This window comes from Poecilia formosa, unplaced genomic scaffold (assembly GCF_000485575.1).
Source record: "Poecilia formosa unplaced genomic scaffold, Poecilia_formosa-5.1.2 Scaffold550, whole genome shotgun sequence".
Taxonomy (NCBI): Eukaryota; Metazoa; Chordata; class Actinopteri; order Cyprinodontiformes; family Poeciliidae; genus Poecilia; species Poecilia formosa.
This window is the reverse complement of record NW_006800489.1, coordinates 63,398-83,085: the sequence shown is the minus strand read 5'-3', so window position 1 is coordinate 83,085 and position 19,688 is coordinate 63,398. Positions and strand designations below refer to the sequence as shown.

Sequence of the window (19,688 nt, the reverse complement as noted above, 5' to 3'; positions counted from 1 at the left end):
TATATATATATATATATATATATATCTGCCCTTTCTTTCCTTATGTCCTTCTGTCTTTAGTTCCTGCTATCCTTGCTTTCCTTCCCCTCTTCCTTTCTTTCCTTGTCTTTCAATCCTCACTTCCTTCCTTTTCTTTCTTTCCTTCCTTGTCTCCTTCCTTCCTTCTTTCCTTTCTTAATTCCAGTTTCTGATGTTTCCAGGTTCATCGCTGAGAAATTGATTGTAGAATAATATAAATTCCTCCATGGACGTGTGGGACCCATGTTGGGGTCGTTCTCTGCAGCTGCCCTCAAAGTGCCAGCTCACAGAAACGTTTAAATTGTTTCCCCTGGTTGTACCTTAGCTGTCCAGACGTCTGCCTCCACGGCGATAACGACCAGTCTTAACACGTTGATGCTGTCTCTGACCGCTGTCCAGGTCTTCCGGCCTCGCACCCCTCCGGAGGCCATCGCCCTCTGCTCTCGCCTGCTGGAGTACACGCCCACGGCGCGCCTCACCCCTCTGGAGGCCTGCGCTCACTCCTTCTTTGATGAGCTGCGTGACCCCAACATCAAGCTGCCCAACGGCAGAGAGAAGCCCTCGCTCTTCAACTTCACCACCCAGGGTACGCTCCAGACACTCCCCGCCTCCTCTCTCTGGAAGTTTTCCTATTTCCTGATTCTTCCGCGTTCAGCTTTTCCTCCGGTTAATCCCGTGCTTCCGTGCGCACTGCTCATGGAAATGTTCATTTTTGACAGATCTGAGTGTCTCTCCAGGGTTTAGTGAAGCTGTGCAGCAGCATGACCTGATAACTTCTGTTCATTATCTTTCAGAGCTGTCTAGTAATCCCTCTCTGGCCTCCATACTCATCCCTGCCCACGCCCGCAACCAGGCTGTCGCCTCGACACCAACCAACGCGTCTGCCACCACAGGTCAGAGCCGCACTTCTTTCAGCAGACTTTCCTCACCATTAGCAACTTACAAGCTAATTCTCTAGTGAATTACTGAAATAAAAATTTCAATGATTTATTAAAATGCACCTGTAAGGTTAGGTAGATTTCAGACTGTGGTTGACAATTGATGACTCCAGAACTCATGATTATTAGTTATAATTTTCACATGCTATAATCACACTGGTCAGTCTCTGCCTTACTTATTGTTTTAACGTTATTATACTATGGCTAAACGAGGCTATAGTGAGCAGAGGCTACACTTTGATAGATTAATTATAAGTAGAAAATGTTTAATTAAAAAGTCAATTAGAGCATTAGGTTAGTGTTTGTCAGCTACTTTGTAGTTGTTGTAATGATCCTTCTTGGTAATGTTGGAAAGCTTTTCTATTTCAATTTATTCATTTTCCTCACATTAGTGAGGAAAATTTCCAAATCCTCTCTGCCAACTCCCAGAAGCTTGTGGTGGAGGAAGTATCATGCTGTGGGACAGGATCTACCTGTGCAGTTCAACACAACCATTCTGACCAAGTTGCAAAAAAATAACAGATAAAGAATGGGACAGCGTCCCACAGTAGTGTGTGATCAGTATAAGGAGACGCCAAGCAGTAGTCGGCAGCAGAGCTGCATGTTGAGCTTTGACAGGTGTTTCAAAACAATACGTTTTATTTCTAAGAAGCATTTAAACATAGAAAAAACAGAACTCACATTTCTACAGTTTTTCTTCTTCTTTCTTTTACTCAGTTTCTCTCAGCTAACATTCACCGACCTTCTTCCTGCCCACAGATGGCAGCAGCACGGAGCGAGGTCCCAACATCACCACCGCCTCCGCCTCAGCCTCCAACTCCACCTCTTGAGCCTGCAGACCCCACTCGCCCCCCACGCCCTGGTCTCAGCCCCCGGCCCACAACCCCCTCTCTATTGCGCCCCCCCTGGCCAGGGGTGAGCTGCGATCAGCTCTGCTCCTGGCGGCGGCGCGGCAAAGCTGCAGCGGCCCGGGGCTCAGCGGCGACACGACCACACGAACCCAGCCACCCTGACCTCCACCTCTGACCCCCAGCTGTCTGAACTGTCCTCCACCCCTCCTGTGCTCCCTTCGACAGGGAATCATAGGGGCAGAAGCGTTGCCGACTAAAAGTATACTAAACATGTATACTCGATGGTAACCTCCTAACATTTGTAAGAGGACAATCTGTAAAAAAAAAAAAAAAAGAAAAAAAAGTCCTTTGCTGCCCCTCGTCGCCTCCTGACTGCCCCTCCCTCGTTATCGTACCACATCTCTGCATCCACCCCCTCCTCCTCTGGTTCCTCCTGTAGTGCATGACCCAAGTACAGAAGGACCAACCGGAGAGGGGGGGCCTGCCACGACCTTTCACCTCCGCAGACAAGGCATGAGGCTCATGCACGCGTATTACACACACTCAGACACACGCTCATCCTCTCGCACACGTTGATGCATGATGACGTCCGCCGGAAGAAGCTCTGCAGATCGGGTGGTTTATTTCTTTCGCCTGGGGTTTTTAATTCTAGCAGCCTGTTTTACTCATCTTTTTATTTTAATTCTTTTTTTTTTTTCTCTACTCCTGGGCAGCGTTTTGGTGGAGGGGAGGGAGAGGTGTGCGACGACGGATGTGATGTGTATCTGCTTCCTGTGTGCTTGTATAATATATACATACAGTGCAAAACGAGCATACACACAGTTTATATAATACTTTTCTTTCTGTATAAAAAGTATATATAGATAAATGTATAATAACTACAATGGTTCAGAAATCATTTATGGTGAGCTCATATCTGGCAGCGTAGCGGCAATATTTGCCGCTGCCTAAAGACAAATCTGGATGAGTTGATGTTTTGTTTGTTGCTCCTGTTCTTGCTGGAAGCGTTGGAGTCCAGCAGCAGCTTCGCTCCTCTCCTGTGTTGCGTGTATTAAAGGCTGTAGGTGGATTTAGAGCACCTGCTTTATTCCTTTTTGCCTTGGACTCCGTAACGGTGCGACGGTGCAGCGTCTCGACGAACCGGTTCTCCTGTCAGCATCCGCCTCTCTCTTCCAGATGATCACAGGTTTTTTTTTTTTTGGTTTTTTTTGTTTGTTTGTTTGTTTGTTTTGTTTGTTTCCCAGCGAGCGCGCTCCTTAAAGTGTTAACCACCCTTTGTCCTCGCAGCATAGTGCATAGAGAGCTGCTCGGTACAGTCCAGATGTGTTTATTTACCAAGAACACTCACTACATTAAAAAAAAAACAAAAAAAAAAAAACAATTTGTATATACAGTATAAATGCTCCTCACCAAAATTCTGACTTGTACGTCTTGTATCTTGTTTTTTATGTTACGATTATTCTTTTTTTTCTTCCCATGTTGTGTTTAAGGTATGTATATATGCTGACCCATGTACTGTTTATGAGCGAAAACAAAGAGTTGGGAAAGAAAAGAAGAAAAAAAAAAAAGAATCAGGGCTGAACTGATATTGTTTATGGATATTGTTAGATGACGACGATCAGCTTTATCCAGCCATATGTTCAATTTTACCTGTACAGTACAGTAGATGACAGCTGTATTATTGTAACAAGAACTAGTCATGTATAGTGTAACTATAGTTTGGAGTGCCTTTGCTTTCATACACCTTCGCCTTGTCTCCTCCATTACCCCCGTCCCTCGATGTCGTGACTCCCCCCCTCGGTGCTGTCGAACTGCGTCCCGCCACATGAGCCTCCACCTCCTCCTCGCCCCCGTCCTTCATCGCACACGTTTTGGATTATACAGACATTAATTGTAAGGATCCCCCCTCCACATCACCTCCACCCCACAGCTGAAGATACAATATAGACAGGTGTTTATTTTGATAGATGTTTTATCACGGGCACGCACGTGGACCGATGAGGCAGCAGGAGGCCTCGCTTACTGTAAATATAGACTACAGTAGAGATTCAGTATCGCTCACAGTGTTGGTTCTGTTACCAAAGCCGAACGTTGACGTTGTGATGAGCCATCCTCAGAGGCAATAACTCTCTGTTCTTTTTCTCCTCCCCTCTGTCTGGATGTTTCTGTCGTCTCTGGGCTGCATATCTTGAAACGTAGACAGGGAGGGTTGGGGTAGGACTCAGTAGCACCTAAGGGGGGGTCGAGTCATGTAGCCTATCTCCCACGTCTCCTGCTTGCTGTAATTTTGCATTCATGAACGTGTTGCTTCCCTCCACCAGAAGGTTTGACCACTGTACCCCAACCCTTAACACCCAGTTCAATAAAAACAAAACGGTTACCAAAAACAGAAAAAAAAACAAGTATATCTACTAGTATAAGTCATACTAGCATTTATACTGGTCATATGCTAACTGGGGTTAAAGAGACAGAAACAAAGTAAAAGAAAAAAATACAACAAATACATCCTGTATAACAGTACTACTACTTGAATGCCTCTGTTTGTGACTGAAAATTTTTTTGTTTTGATTTTTTTTTTTCCTTTCGTTTCTGTGAAGGTATGCTAAATGTTGCGCCTCTGTAAATATTCCCTCTGCGTGCTCCGAGGAATAGTTCCCTGGTACTGTAATTTGCAACAAATAAAGAGTAGGATAGCCTGGAAATGATCAAGGAATTTGTCTGCCTGGTTTTCCTTTTAGTGCTAGCTGTGTATATCTGGCACAACCAGTAAAATGAACAGGACAATCTGGATTATTTTACAATAAAAGGGCTCATTTAAGGCAGCTGCGTGAGAACCCTTCCAGAAAGTATGGCTACAACCGTTGCTGTATTTGTGTGGGAAAAAAATATCTACTAATGTGAAACAGAAGAGGACAATAATTTACGTACAAAAATAAATTTAATCTCTCTGAGTCTAAAGAAGTTATATTCCTAATTCAAGGTTTGCTGCCACCTACAGTCGACCTGATCGGAAAGCTTCAAACTGGAACCTTTAAAGCCTGACATGACATGAACAAATCAACTGAAACAACAAAAAAAATCTGATGCTTAATTCAAGAACCTTTTGATAGAGTTAAAGGGCTCACTTAGTCATTGATTTAAATTGTCCTCAGATATCTTAAGTATAATTAACTAGTAAGTAAGCTTAAGTCAATTTGAAGTAGGTTTGCAAAGGCATCAGCCAGGAGAAGGCATGAACAAATTCCACAGCTTTACGCCAAGGCACAGGAAAACTCAATCAATACATGGAGAAAATAAGTGGTTTTGTATAAATGTTCCTCAACTCTGAAGAAATCCCTGTGACATTTTGTGCCATTTTGCTTTTAATCAAACCGTTTTGGTTGTGTTGAATATCCCTGAATTTAAAAAGTATTTTTTTCTGAACTGTCCTCTTAGTACTTTAATACCTGAACCTGCCCACTGGTCAAGGAAAAAAGAGATGGAGGTCATTTGGATCTCATGAGTTTTTTTGTTTTTTTTTACTTTGGCGGGGTCACATTGACCCCACGTGTGCTTTTACAAGTTTTTTAGTGGTTTTGGGAACTGATGGTCTGATGGAAGCTTTAAACTACGTCCGCTGGAGGGTTAAATAAAGCTGTATTAAAATAATTTGGACATGAAAATCGCAATATTCATATTTAATTCCATATTTCTCAGCATAAATCAATATTCTTACAGCAGACTCCTGCCTATTCAATTAAATTTTGCAGACAAATTAGCATATTTTTTAGTAGGAGACAAAATATCTGAAAGAAAATGTGGTTTGGGCAGCTGAAATGCCGAGACGAATGCAACTTGACAAACTATTGGCTTAGGTTTGCAAACCAGGAGCTGCGTTTACCTTCCTTGGCACTGAGATGTTTCTTGCATGAAACATTTCTTACATGACAACTTCTGCAAAGGTTGCATGAAAGCAACACTTTCTATGTTTTTGATGAGGGAATAACACAACACTATATAAAGGTTAAAAAAAAAAAGTCAATTTTGCTTTGTATAAACTATTAAAATAGACACCGGCGCTTTCAGGTGGGGTTCGTAGAATTCGGCTGTGGTTCTTCATCCCCAGTTAGCCACCAGGTGGCGCCACATTTCCCCCTCATTTAGAACATGCAGTTAGATTTTGTTTTCTGCATGGGTGCTTTACTGAATTAAGTGTTAATTGATGTGGGATAACTGAGTAAATTGAAAGAAGAGTTTTCTATTTTAGGGGACCAACTGCTTTAGTTAAAAAGTGGAGCTTGGTGAATGTAAAAGACCCAAAGATTTTGTGAGTTTTAAATTGCTTATTTTCTGATTTAGATTTTACTAAAACAGCTTAAATCCTCAGTCACCTGGGACATGTTAATCTTCTGAGCTTTAGGTAAAGACAGCTGGACTTCTTGTTTCATCTTTCAGCCAAAAGGATTCAGAAACCTGGATTGGAAGTGTCAAGCTTAGAAACAATAACAGTGATAGGGCAATAGAGATGACCACTGATGTCACAGACTAATGTGACCTCCATGACCTCGTTAATGATCACGTCAGTGAGCTCTATTGTCCTGTAAGTGTGGCTGTTTCTGATTACCGTTTATAAGCCCGATTCTTCCAAGCCGAGTTTCAGAACTGAATAAACCTTATGAACGAGAAGTTATTTAAAACCTCACAAGGTTAGAAATTAATCATTCAAAACAATTCTAGTTCAATCAAAATTTATAATCAAGCTTAATGTATTTATTGTTGCAGATTTTTTGTTAAGAGCACAAAGCCTAATTCATGAGACAATGTCTGAAATGACAGTTTGTTGATGTTGCTGAGACTCAATCTGTGCCTGGATGTTTTGTTCTGTATTTTAAAGGAGAATGTGCTGCCTTTGTAAGCCAAATTCTGCCTGTGATTGGCTGACCAGCACCTCCTGATCCCTCCATACCCAGAAGTGTGCTCCTGAGCTGGGCTGTGTTCAGACAGTCTGAACCCTGGAGCACATAAAGCCTGATCAGTCTGTGAGATTTGGTTACATTAAATGTTTGAGTTTGTGTCTTAATCTAGTTTATGTTTGTCTATCGTGTAAAGCTCAACAAGTGTCCATTTTTTTCTTCTGTTTAGGAATCGTTGAGCCGCCACTTCCTGTAAGAGCATTTTGATTTTGAATCCCACTCAGTTCAAAGTACCATGACATCCAGAATCAAACGTCTTGCAGTTTCGGAGTTTGAAGAGGTGTGAAAACAACACAAGATCCAACCTGCATCTGTAACGGCGCAACTTTAAGTCACAGCAGAAGATCTGGTTCTTTCCTTTACTGGAGGTCATGTCATGAAAGGTCACAGATCCTGGTAGTTCAAAGACTTGGAATTTGGTCTTCCTTTTAATTTTCCCTCTTACGTGAAAGTCGGACATCAGAACTCAAAGTCAGATAAACCCATGATGAACTTTAACTCTTTAATCAGTTTAGATAATATTTTGAAAGCTCTCTATCCAACGTCTGTCCTTTTCATCAACGCGTAGAGTAGAAGCAGTGTGGCATTTTTGCTTGTGGCTTTCTTTGCCCAATTTAATTAGTCAACAAATCTAATTAATCTGATTAATAATTAGTTTCATTTATGCCCTGATTATTACTTCTCTTTGATTAATTCATTAACCTTAAAATGACATCTTCATTGTGGCTTAAACAATGTCCTGAAAAATAAAAAAGCACAGAAAGCTACTTGTGTGTTTTCTTTTGTTTTTTTTGTTTTGTTTTTTTTTTCATGTGAAGAAGATTCTTCAGATTGATTCGATATCACCAGACAGCCTGACTTTTGAGGGGTTTATGAACCTTAATATAAATTAACACATCTTAATCAGGCTACATAATAACAGATTTCAAACAGCAACTTTACTGTTCAGTTCTATTTACAGTAAGTGTTAAACTTCTGTCTTACAGAGCACAACAAACACAAAACGGAACACAACCTGAGGTAACAAGCGAGACGGTATAAATGTTTCCAGAAGACGGTTTCCATTTGCGTCCTGAGCAGTCTCCATTCTGAGTGCAGTGAAAATCATCGTAAACATCAAAACTCGTTTCGTCTCAAAAATGCCACAACAAAAGCACCTGAAACCAGCAGATCGGTGAGTCTGTAAAGCTCGCTTCTGCCCAGCGAATGCTTTGAAATTGTGCAAAAAGCAGATGGCTTCATCACGTTTCCTGTGTGCCTCACATAGCAGCGAATCAAAGGGCACGTTCAGTTCCCCCCCCCCAAAAGGCTAAATAAGAGCCGAATGCTGGAAGTGGCCAGTGTCGGGCCTCAGACGTTGTTGCAGGGGTTTTTACTGACCACCTCCATGATGAGCGGAGAGATGGTGTCGGGCTGCACGTCCTGGATCTGCAGAATCTGCTTGCTGTACTCCTCCGTCATCGTTCTCATCTCCGTGAGGCAGGCGATCATTTTGGGATACAGCAGGCTGGAAAGGTTTGCAAATATGTGAAGAGGTTCGACAGATAAAATGTTTAACCGTGGGTTTTCACTCACTGTTTCTTTGGGCCTTTTTCCTTGCAGTCGATCCAGGCTTTCAGAGTTTCCGCCAGGTTTTCTTGAACTCTATCGATGGCGGCGTGATGCTGCACTCCGGGACGATCTGGTGGATTGAATTTTAATGGAAAAATCTAAATATATGCAAATATTTTCACGTTCATCTGTGCGGATGCAAGCGTAGGCAGTTTGTAAGGTTTAAATATTTACAGGGCTCATTAATGATTGATTGGAGCAGAGGTTCTGCCGCTACCTGGCGAAAACAGCGATATGGCCTGGATGAGGGCGTACTCCTCCTCCTGCAGGTTCAGTTTGCGCAGATTGTGGTGAAATTTGAAGAGGGGCTCAAGCAGGAGCGGCTGGAAACCCCCTGGGAGAACGTGAGAAAAAAACAAAAAAAAAAAAACAGGTCAACGAACGACAACGAGATGCAGCGAGATGGCACACATTCAACCTGAACAGCATGAAAACATGGAAATATAATCGAGCAAAAACAAAATAATAATTGCTGTGCCTTGTAAAGGATGTATAAAATGACGTGGTTTTAAAAAACCTTTAGGTTTTTTTTTATTCAGAACAATATTGTTTATCATAAGAACCCCAGACATTCCCTAGAAAGTAATTCAAGCATTTTAAAATTCTTTTTTTTTTTTTTTTTACTTTAAAGCTCTGTAGGAAAGCTTTTTTTTTAAGATATTGTTTTCTTCTGTTTTTTAGACTGTGTTGCACAGCCGATTTAAAATCAAAATACCTCCCAAACATGCCATAATGTTTAGCAGAGATTGTCGTTTGATTCAGGTGAGTTGAACCAGGAGAAGAAGTAAAACATGTCGGACGCCTTCACATTTGAACCATTACATCCAGCCAAAGAGATCTGGTTTTAGCATGACAAAATCTAGAAAAACTCAAGATGTGAACATTTCTCTGAGGTTCATCAGGAGAGATTTTTAAATGATTTATCTTGCAGTTTTAACGTTTCTAAAATATTTGAATTTATTCAGCAGAAGTTACCAAAGGAAGACAAATTGGAAAGTTTCAACGTGCATACAAGTGCTTTTATTTAAGTGAAAGAAGTACTTTGTGGCGTCGGTTTTATCATTTCCTGTTATTCAAACAGAGCGATGGGCACATTAAAGAGATATTTTCTTGATAGTTGATAGTTACTTAAAGCTCATCCCAAAAATGTCACAGTGTTTAGACATAACCACAAGCAGTGAAGGTAACGTCTAACGGAAAAAAGAAAAAAAAAAAAAGTGTGTTTTACCATTTGTCTTCAATATGCAGCAGAAACCAATGCACCAATGCAACTTGGTAAATTCACATATCAGCACCTATAAAATGCCTTAAAATTAATGTACATTTCTGCAACATATTTTTTTTTTTTAATTTTAGATTTTCAGTTTTGCAAAACAAGAGTCTTGGACAGTAACTTGTATAACATATTAGTACAAATCAACAAATTCCCAGTAAATGCAACACTGAGGATTCTCTCTGCGTCTGCACACCTGGCTGCATTATCAGTTCATTAGCAGAGCTCTGTGTCGTGCTTAACTGCATGTTAGTGAAGCAGTTTCACCATTTAATTCAAGCGTGTAGAACAAGGGACGCATTTAAAAGCTGCGCTACTCCTGGCCTTCGATGACCGGAGTTTGAGACCACTGCCCTAAATTAATCAACCTGAATCTTTAAATTCAGGTGTTCTTGTTCCTTCAAAAACCCGCAGAATAGCTGCTCAGGCCGGTTCGACCTGTTCAGTCATCCAGTTGTTGTCTAAACCTGCTTATTTATACAGGGTCCAAACTGAAAAGGATCCCTCCCTCCCGGCCCCCCTAATTCTTTCTTGACTCCAGAAAGCAGAGAATATCGATCAACCATCTGCTGTAAGAACGTTTGCGTGCAAAAAAGATGTGAGTATGACCTCCATTTGGCACGAAACTTAAAGCGACCGGTCCAGTTTGACTGCATTCTACCAAAGCTTCCCTCTCCAGGTGTCGGGATATTCCACAATCTAGAGACCAAGTAGCAGACAGAGCATGTGCACACATGTCTGTCACCACGCAGACCGTGCAGGATACTAATGAGCACACAAGCATTTTGCAGGTTTTGTATGCAATGCCAAAGTGCTGAAAGGCAAGAAAAAAACTAGCACAACCACCACACAGATTTCCCCCAGTTGTACTCTTATCTGATCAAAAAAAAATAAAAAATATTCTGGGTGACTCATTCACTCGACACAAAGAGTAATTAAGTAAAATGTTGTGTCATGCCTGCCGCCTCTGTAAAATCAGAAGCTTTTGACATGTCTTGAACTGGTTTGGTTACTTGAACAGTGTGGATTCCTAAAATGTTTTGTTTTGGGGAGCTACTTTTTTTCCAGTTAGCATCAAACTCTTTGTATGCTTTGCTACTTTGCTTAAATTATTACTCATTCTAGTCACGTTTGCTGCAGCAGGTAGACGGCATCATCTGGAAGCCAGCCTGACTACCCACCTTAACAGCAGACGTCGCATACTGCCAAGTAAGAGGAAGAAATTCAGGAAATATTCGCAACCGAGGTGTTTGGAAACAACTACAGCACATTAAAACAGCGCTTCACCCCACCTCGCAACGCGTCGTGTATGCAGTACGTAATGCAGCCGCATTCCCAGTTGCTCGTCGTAGTGTTGAACACCATGTTGAAGCGAATCTGCATTATTTCAAACGTGGCTCCCTTCAGCAGAGATATCTGGTCCTCAATGCTTAGTGACCTGCAGGAGAGATGAAACACACACCTCAGTTCTCACAAACGCTCTATGAGACGTAGCGGGAACAGAAACTTTGGGTCAAAATTAAAGTCTCGTCTTGCACACATATTTGCACGCTTGGATTATTTTTTTCTTCTAGATTTTGTTCCATTGCAATCAGATGTCTCACTATAATTTATTGGACTTTTATAGAGAAGACTTTATATCTTTTCAAATGTTAATCTTTTTTTTTTAAAGAAAGTTCCAACCATTTCCACTTTCTCTGTTCAATCAATCATCTGAAAATCAGAGTGAACCTACCGGGACACGACTGTTCAGTGGTAGAAAGAACAATAAGTCTCATTTAGAGTTTGCCTCAAAACCTTGAGGGACACCGCAAACGTATGCAAGAAGGTTCTCTGATAAGAACCAAATACATATTTTTGACCTACATGGAAACTTTGTAGTATGAAGATAAGCCCATGAAGGTGGCAGAAAACTAGCACATCGACCTTAATATACCATCTTTCACATGAAACTTTGTGGTGGGAACATCATGGTGGCAGCGTGGGGGTGCAGGGGGGGGAAACATTGCTGCAGCTGAGTCAAGCAAATAGGTCAAAGTTGATGGTGGAGAAAAATGGAGCTAAATCAAACTTCTTGTCAGACTTCTTGGACTGAAGGTGGACCCAGCAGGACAACAATCCCAAATACCCAGTCGGATGCACAATTTAATGGTTGGATTCATGCGTTAGAACGTCCTAACTAAAGTCTAGACGTAAATGCAATTCAGAATCAGGTGGAAACCCTGCAACCGAAGCCCTCGGCTCTCTGTTCAATCTATAGAGAAGAATGTTGCGGAGAAAGTTTAGGCAATCATATGAAATGCCTGCGTGTAAACAGAAACAGAAACCACGGAAGGATGATCATGACTTTTGAGCCCTCAGACAGCCACAATGATCAGTGAGGTCACATGTGCTTCAGACGATAAAAAGGTAAACATTCATCTTCAACAATAAGGGGATCATTTCTGTTTACTTTTGGCTAAAATCTGCCTTTATATGTTTCAACAAGGGGAAACACCACTTCGGCTTTCTTATGAGCAAAAGCGGAAAAACAAGCAACTTCTTTTAGGCTTTAAGGATAACTAGCAGTACTAAAATCCACAACTACTGAAACAAGTGTAGAGCATTAAACATCACAGAACTACATGGAAAGTCGGCGAATCAGCAGAAATCTCATACTTAGCAGGGAAATACACAGCGGTTATTTGTCGTGTGCTGCAGCTATCAAATAAGATATTTTCAAACTGTTTTTCAATACATCAAAGTTTCTTGATAATTTCAGACTCAAGGTGTTGGAAAACCGTTCTGGGAAGCTCGTTTATCTCTACCTGAACATGGATGTGCTTACCGGAAGTCCTGAAGGCTTTTGGAAAAGCGGATGATGTCCTGGATCATGTAGGTCGTGAGGTCAGCCAGATGCGGGAGGTTAGTGTAAACGCTGCTGCTTTCGTCTCCGACGTTGTCCTCTTCTTTTTCAGAGCAACCGGAGAGGAAAGAGCGGGCGGAAGAGGAAGAGAGAGACTGGGAGGAGGCGGCGGAAAGGGAGCAGGGGTAAGGGGACGCTGAAGGATCATCTCCATGTTCTTCAGCCGTACACCAGCTCTTCGTCAGGCTGCTGGTCCGCAGTCTGGACGGCTGGTTCCCCGTCAACACATCTCTGTCCATGGGCTGGTAAAAAAATAAAAAATAAAAAATAATAATAATAACTCAAACAACAGCGAGAAAAATGCCCATTATTAAGCGCACGTGCCAAGTCACGCACCCTAAAGCCGGTGAAGCGTGAAAACGACGAATCAAATGTGCTGCGGAGGCCAGAGAGCAGCTCCTCAACCACCTGTTCCTGTTGGGTCGACAGCTCTGCGGACGTGTCGCACATCTTTTTCTTCTTTATTCTGATTCTTCGCTCCAAGACCGCTTGATCCGACATGACCACTGCACATCCGCACACGAAGCGAAGAAACAATGTCAGAAGTGTTCAACCTGTACTTTGATTTACAAATCCCAGTGAAATGTCAAACGCAAGTCAAGACAGGTGAAAACATGACCTTCAAAGAAAAGGAATGTATTTACTACTGAAGTCTTTTACTTTCGTTAATTTGTTTCTATAAATCCGCCTGTGTTGGACTAATTAAAGCATTTGACTACTGGTGCAAAAGCAGGAGTTTTTTTTCCAGGTCTGAAGATGTGTGTTCGCCTCACACCAAGAAGGAAAACCATCAGCAATGAGCATAAAATGGAATTATTACTATGGTCTATGAACCTAGAAAGGGTTGTAGAGTCACTTCCAGACAATCGGAAGTCCAATAATCAATAGTGAGAGAGATAATTAATGTTGGGTCCACATAAATTGCAAAAAAATAAATCCAAAACGTTTAAAGGCAATAATGGGATAGAAAAAAATCTGAATAGTTTGTTTTGTTTGGAAGGACAGAGGTCATGTGAGTCAAGGTGGATTTTCTTTTTGCTATCAGGCACAGCGATCAAACACAGTGTTGGCACAGAAACCTCAAAGAAATGACCAATCCTAGTGGTGAAGACATGATAATTTGGACTCATTTTGCTGCCAATATTCTCTTCCTCACACCAGAGTTTTTGAGTCAACTGTAACGGCATCAGTCCTGTTCAAGTTACAGCTGGACCTGAACAAACAAAGAGAACAAACAGCTGCAAATCTCAAAGAAAATGGCTGAAAACGAAACAAACAGAGGTCCTGCACTGGCCTAGTCAAAGTCCAGACTTCAACCAGATTGAAAGTCGCAGTTGGGCATGATGTGGTGAAGGAGGGTGGCACAAAGTTCCTCTAAAATGATGTGAGAGAACAACGTGTGTACTTATACTTTCCTCACAGCATTGCAATTTTAGTTTTTGATTTATTAAACCACGACTGTAAGAATCTGTTGTGGTTTTGTATGCTTAATGTTAGATTTAAATAATTTGACATCCTTATGAAGACAAAATCGTGTTCAAGATATAATGTCTTGATATCTAAAGGCCAAGATGTGCCAGAGAGAGTTTTGACATCCTTTTTACCATGAGTGTATTCTTACTTAAAAACAAAGAAAATGTTTAAAAGAAAGTGTTAACCAACCAATGGAAATATTATAATCGGATGTTACTCACTGTCTTTCCGCATCCCGATGGCCTGGCATTTTCTGAAGCGGCAGGCCTGACATGAGCGGCGGTTGTTTTTGGTGATGATGCATTTATTCAGGAACGGACATCGGAGCTGCGTCGACCTCTTTATAGCACGTCTAAATTGATTTTTAAGAAAATTACAAATTAGAAACAGCCTTCCAACATAATGAGAGAGCATCATGAACAATAATCTTTGAGTCTGAGTGAGAAAATAAGTCTAAATTACTTCCACAAACTGGACTGTTCCATCATAGTTACACTGGTCATCTCAAAAGTCATATAGAAAAGCAAAAGACGGTATTACGTTAATAACACGCCCCACTGTGAGGCATCCCTGAGCCAGGTGGCTGCCACACATCTACAGAGATAAAACAATTATAAAAAAAACATGCTTCATTTTATTTTACTCACTAAAATAGACTTTTAAAGTGCCAGAGTTTTGATGATTGCTTTGAAAATTTATAATTCCTACTAACAAATAAAACTTCTTCAGGGGCATTTTGAAAGCTGGCAGCAGCAACAGCTTTCAGTCTCCCTATCTTTTGAAGTTCCTGCAACTACACATGGAGAAGCACACTGATGTACCTTAAAGTAGTTCATTCCACAAAGGCGAAACAAAAGCAACAAATTTCTGCTAAGGAGCAGCGTCTTTCTGTGGCACAAGAGGCATCAATCGAGGAAAATCTAAAAGAAAAACAACCGTCCCTGGATGGAGTTGGAAGGTCCGTCCACCAAAGGAAAAACAATCACAGCAGCCTATACAAAAATGCATGAGTTGTAGCTAGGATGCATTAAGAGGGGTCAGCAGTCATGTGGATGGCCCACCTGTTTCTGAACAATGCCCTTAAAGACCCGACTCCACGGCTGACTTTGTCTGATTTCTGAACTCTGGCGCTTTTGAGCTTCAACCTGAAGGAGCCAGAAATGCAACGCAGGGGCCGATTGTGGATGATTCTGTGCAGGATTCGCATCGCAACTCAAGAATGGTAGGAGTTGTACAGAGGAAAACCTTTTAAGCCTTTATTAGGGCAAGATTGTTTTCTCAAAAGAAGGGGTACACCATCAATAGCTCAACAGGTTCAATGAGAATCATGCACACACGCACACACTTGAAGGCACCTAACCCTCAGATGCATGTGTTTGGATGGAGGGGTGAAGCTGGAACACCTCAAAATAACCCGTGGATGAGGAAACATGTTAATTCAATATGGAAGCCCACTGATCAGGACTAGAACCCAAAACCTTCTTGCTGCAAGGCAACAGTGGCAGCTGCTGCACCGAGAATCATCGTATTGCAATGTTAAAAGTGTGTCTAAGTGCAGCATTTCATTACCAGAAGCTGGACTATGAGGAGGAAAATGTGTCATTAGAATCATTTCCACAGATAATGTCACAACAGGAAGATGTGAGCTACAATTTACCTAAAGAAGCCTTTACAGCCTTCACATGTCAGAGCGTTGAAGTGGTAACCCTTCGCCAGATCGCCGCACACGCCGCAGGCTTTGGGCTCCTCGTCTTCTGTCACCTCATCCTCTTCCTCCTCGCTCTCCTCATGTGGCTTGTTGAGAGCTTCATAGACAAATTGGATATCAGCAGCCTCTCTGCTCATTCTCGGCTGAAAAGAAAAATCTATCTTTTATTCTTGTTTTTTTTTAATATGTATATTTACATTTTATATGTTGACATAAAACACAAAGACCACGAGCAATAATAATAAAAAAAAAAAAAATCTTCTTATGTCTCTCAAAGAGACATAAGGAGTCCTCTCCACTTCCAGGCGATGTAGGCTTTATCCATCTGTGTAGATTTGAACAAAATGTGACGTGTGCCTGGAGGCTTTTAGTAAATTAAGAAATAGTTACATTTTATTTACTCTAAGAGTTTCTGATAACAGAATTGTAGTCCAACGGTTTAAGGGAGAAAAACAAATAAGAAGTCCAGTTTTCCCATGGTGTGGAAATTTAGATGTACCAGTAGCAAATTAGGGGGGAAACAATTAAGTTGGAACATGAACATCCATACAAATAAAAATAAGAGTCTTTAGAGCAAGCAAAAATGTACAACATGTAAGAAATACTATTATACAGTTATTAAAGATACCCAGAATAAAAGTAATGTGTAGCCAAATAGTTTAATTTAGAGAAAGAGACGTTGTTGTTTGTTTTGTACTCTCTAATTTTATTGAGTTTGGATTTAATTTCCCGAAATAAGATATTTGTAAAGTTAATTGCTGTAGAAGATGTCTTGCAATCAGCTATTTTGGTTTTCATTTGTCATATTTCTGTTACGTTTTGTCTTATTGTTTTGAACTGAAATAATCACTGTTGCCAATTAAAATTAACAGCCGATCTGATAAGCAAAACTACCTGCGACTGGCTTTAAATAGAAAAATGCATGAGTAATAGCTCGAAGTGCAGCACTTAAGATGATTGTCTTTTATTCTGAATCTTTTATTCACCAACGCAGTGCTCTCAGTGTGAGCACTCTCACCACGTGAAACTGCTTCACAGTTTCCAGTCTGTAATCCCACTGAAACGACAATGTTGTGAGTCGTTTCAAAAGCCTGCATAACATAAAGATCTCTTCTCCACCCCTTTGTTATTTTTTTAATACCTCCGCACCAAAGAAACCATACAGCCGCCAACTCTGGACCCGCGTCTTGCAGTCCAGTCCCACTTTACACATTTCCCTGTCATGCTGTGATTCGTTAATAACCAACCCAATCGAGCGCTGCTATGTTTAGACATGGACGCTTCAGTTTTGGGTAAAAGTACTGATTCAGAAGCACACTGTTGCTTCAAAACGCTTCATATTTGTTCAACACCTCGACTTTAATAACGATACAATTGTGCGTGTGTGTGTGTGTGTGTATGTGTGTGACGTTCATGTCGAGGTGAACCCTGATTTCCCTCACCTGGTTAAAGGTCGATCTTTAATCAAACAGACAGTCGGGGTCAATCATGTTTCTCACCTGAATTTCCAGATGTCCAGCCTTGTTGCGGTCTTGACACCCTCGCCTCGCCGCGGCTGATCCACGCAGGACTTCAGGATTTTTTCCCTGGGCGCACCACAGGTGAGAGCCACTGCTTGTTTATCCCGGCTGGTCGGACCTGTTGCTCGCCTTGCAGATTGGCAGATTTTGTTCGGGGCTGGTTCCTACAAGTGTTTCTCAGGAGGGCGGAGTTACAGGTCTAACTCCGCCCACGCCGATTACAGCTGTTACCTTGGTACCCACTCTGCGTTCACTTGTAGGCAGAGGAGCTGTGTTGACGTATAAGTAAGTCACTGTGTTGACTATAATGCCACGTACACGCTCATAGTGTCTTTCCCCACTTACGCTTTATTTTAAACTTATAATGTCAACGTGAACTTAAGACACAACATCATTTCTTGTAAATTATGTGACAATTTACAAGAAGTAAAAATGCTCCGTATTTAAAGGACTGATCTGGCTTTTCCTGACTGATACGTTTCCGGTTTGACAAGAAATTACTATTTTGACCAAATGAAAGAGGTAAAAATGTAATCGTTTTGTTCATTAATGTAACAGTTTCGAATGAAAATTCATAACAAAGTTTTTCCAAGATGATCCCTCCAATAAAGCGTTTGCCCCAATCCGATCTTTATTATACTCGAAATTTATTATTGGTGAATTTATCAATCCAAAATAATATGAAATCCTAGATTTGATATATTTCTGAATGAAAAAAATCTACACATTGTGAAAAAAAGGATTCTTTTCCGTGATAACCAGATTAAAGTTAATCAAACGGAGAGTGTAATCAATACCTATTTAACACTTGTTTTATTGGTACATCTGGGGACTTTATAGCCCATGTTCGCTATATTCTAAAATATAGTTTAATTTGAATTCTGAATTGCATTTAGCATCTTATGTTTTATCGGTTGTCCAGTAAATAAAAGAGATGAATAACTGTTACACTCTAATTTATTGAATAGTTTTACATTTAGATATAGAATTTTTGCAAATAATTTCTTTGTCGATATACTTATGCAGTATATTTCCATCAACAACCGTAAAAAAAAGATGTAATTGCATCAAATACTTCACTGAATTTCTGTATGAGGCAAAATGCTTCTTTTTAACATGCAAACATATTTAAATATATAAACAAACAAAAAAGTGTTAATATAGTTTGATACATAGTGTCTATTTTAATATTTAACATACTTTTTATTCCCTCTTAGGGCGGAATCTGAAAAGTTTCTCTCTCCCCGCTCCAATCTCTTCCACTTTGAGCTCAGACTGAAAACATTCTGCCCTCTAGTGGCTAAAATCCCAAACTCCAGATTGTAGACACACAATTACTACACAAAGGTCGGGTTTAGTCCAAGACCAGAATAATCTAGAATAACTTAATCCACAATAATCCAATGTTTAATTAGTGCTACATTATGAAGTCTCAGACTGATGTAATGAAGGCCAGAACATACTGATGATGTGGATGATGGCAGAAAAGAGGAGATGCTTTGAAAACCTGGGGGAGAATGTCTGTACATGTTCACACACACCTGGAAGGTGGCCTGATCAACCATATCCGGGAAACTGATGAAATCCTCAGTTCTCTGTTTACTTATTGCACCGCAGACATTGAGCGCTATTTCAGTTACATTACATAAATCTGTCGTTACCCAATAACCACATGGCAACTACTTTTTAAAAAGAAGCCAACAGAGCTCCCATCAATGAGTCGCACAAAAGCTTTATCTGCAGCAAACAAAAGATTTCCGGTGCATTGTCTTTTTACACAAGTGGCCACTTCAATCAATGTCATTTATCTGGTGGTGGTGGTTTTGGTTCTCCAGCATCGAATATATCGTCAGAATAATCTGTAGTTACAGTAAGTTTAACATAAATCATTATTTGGACCTGAACTTAAAATGGCTTAAAATATGATTTGTACAAATCACATGGTGCTTAAACCCAGAAAAGGGAAATTGTTCCTAAGATTACTAGATTTCTGTAGGAGGGAACATTTGAAAGATACAAGCAACAAAAATGAAATCCAAGTTTCACTCAGTAGTACAGACTCAAACAAATATTAATTTCCAACATGCTACTAATTGCTAAGGTGGACAAACACACAAAAACTTCAAACCTGTATTTTCCATCACGTTTTAGTCAAGGTTTCCGTCAAAACTTGGGCTGAAAATAATGTTTTCATTAAACTAAGTATTAAGTTCGTGCTCCATATTGATCACTCTAGATCAAATGATTCTCTACGTGACTCATTTTCCCCAAAAAATCTAGAATGAGTTCTATTAGACTGACAGACAAACCTTGAAAATAAGTTTAGCATCAGATATTAAAGCTCCACAAGTTAAATTTGAACCTTTACTCCTTTCTTTGTGACTGCTGTGCTTGTTTCCTCTGCTACTCTTGGCTCTCTTGGCTCTCTTGGCTCTCTTG

At 40.7% G+C, this 19,688-nt stretch overlaps 2 protein-coding genes across 3 annotated transcripts in view; one reads left to right on the top strand and one right to left on the bottom strand.

Moving 5' to 3' along the window:
- Positions 1-4,516, top strand: part of gsk3ba (glycogen synthase kinase 3 beta, genome duplicate a) — a 37,642-nt gene extending 33,126 nt beyond the window's left edge. The window contains exons 9-11 of one of the 2 annotated variants that reach the window (XM_016665159.1): positions 418-604; positions 813-911; positions 1,716-4,516. In XM_016665159.1, the coding sequence (XP_016520645.1) occupies positions 418-604; positions 813-911; positions 1,716-1,786 (357 nt within the window). In that variant the 3' untranslated portion in view covers positions 1,787-4,516. The remainder of the gene's footprint in view (positions 1-417; positions 605-812; positions 912-1,715) is intronic. The other variant, XM_007540645.2, reaches the window with a different exon arrangement.
- Positions 3,279-19,688, bottom strand: part of cfap91 (cilia and flagella associated protein 91) — a 25,820-nt gene continuing 9,410 nt past the window's right edge. Inside the window, exons 18-26 of the mRNA XM_016665157.1 lie at positions 17,229-17,340; positions 15,679-15,872; positions 14,243-14,373; positions 12,885-13,054; positions 12,471-12,790; positions 10,936-11,081; positions 8,588-8,704; positions 8,335-8,440; positions 3,279-8,266 (exon numbers count right to left, since the gene is read on the bottom strand). Coding sequence (XP_016520643.1) covers positions 8,110-8,266; positions 8,335-8,440; positions 8,588-8,704; positions 10,936-11,081; positions 12,471-12,790; positions 12,885-13,054; positions 14,243-14,373; positions 15,679-15,872; positions 17,229-17,340 — 1,453 coding nt within the window. The 3' untranslated portion in view covers positions 3,279-8,109. The remainder of the gene's footprint in view (positions 8,267-8,334; positions 8,441-8,587; positions 8,705-10,935; positions 11,082-12,470; positions 12,791-12,884; positions 13,055-14,242; positions 14,374-15,678; positions 15,873-17,228; positions 17,341-19,688) is intronic.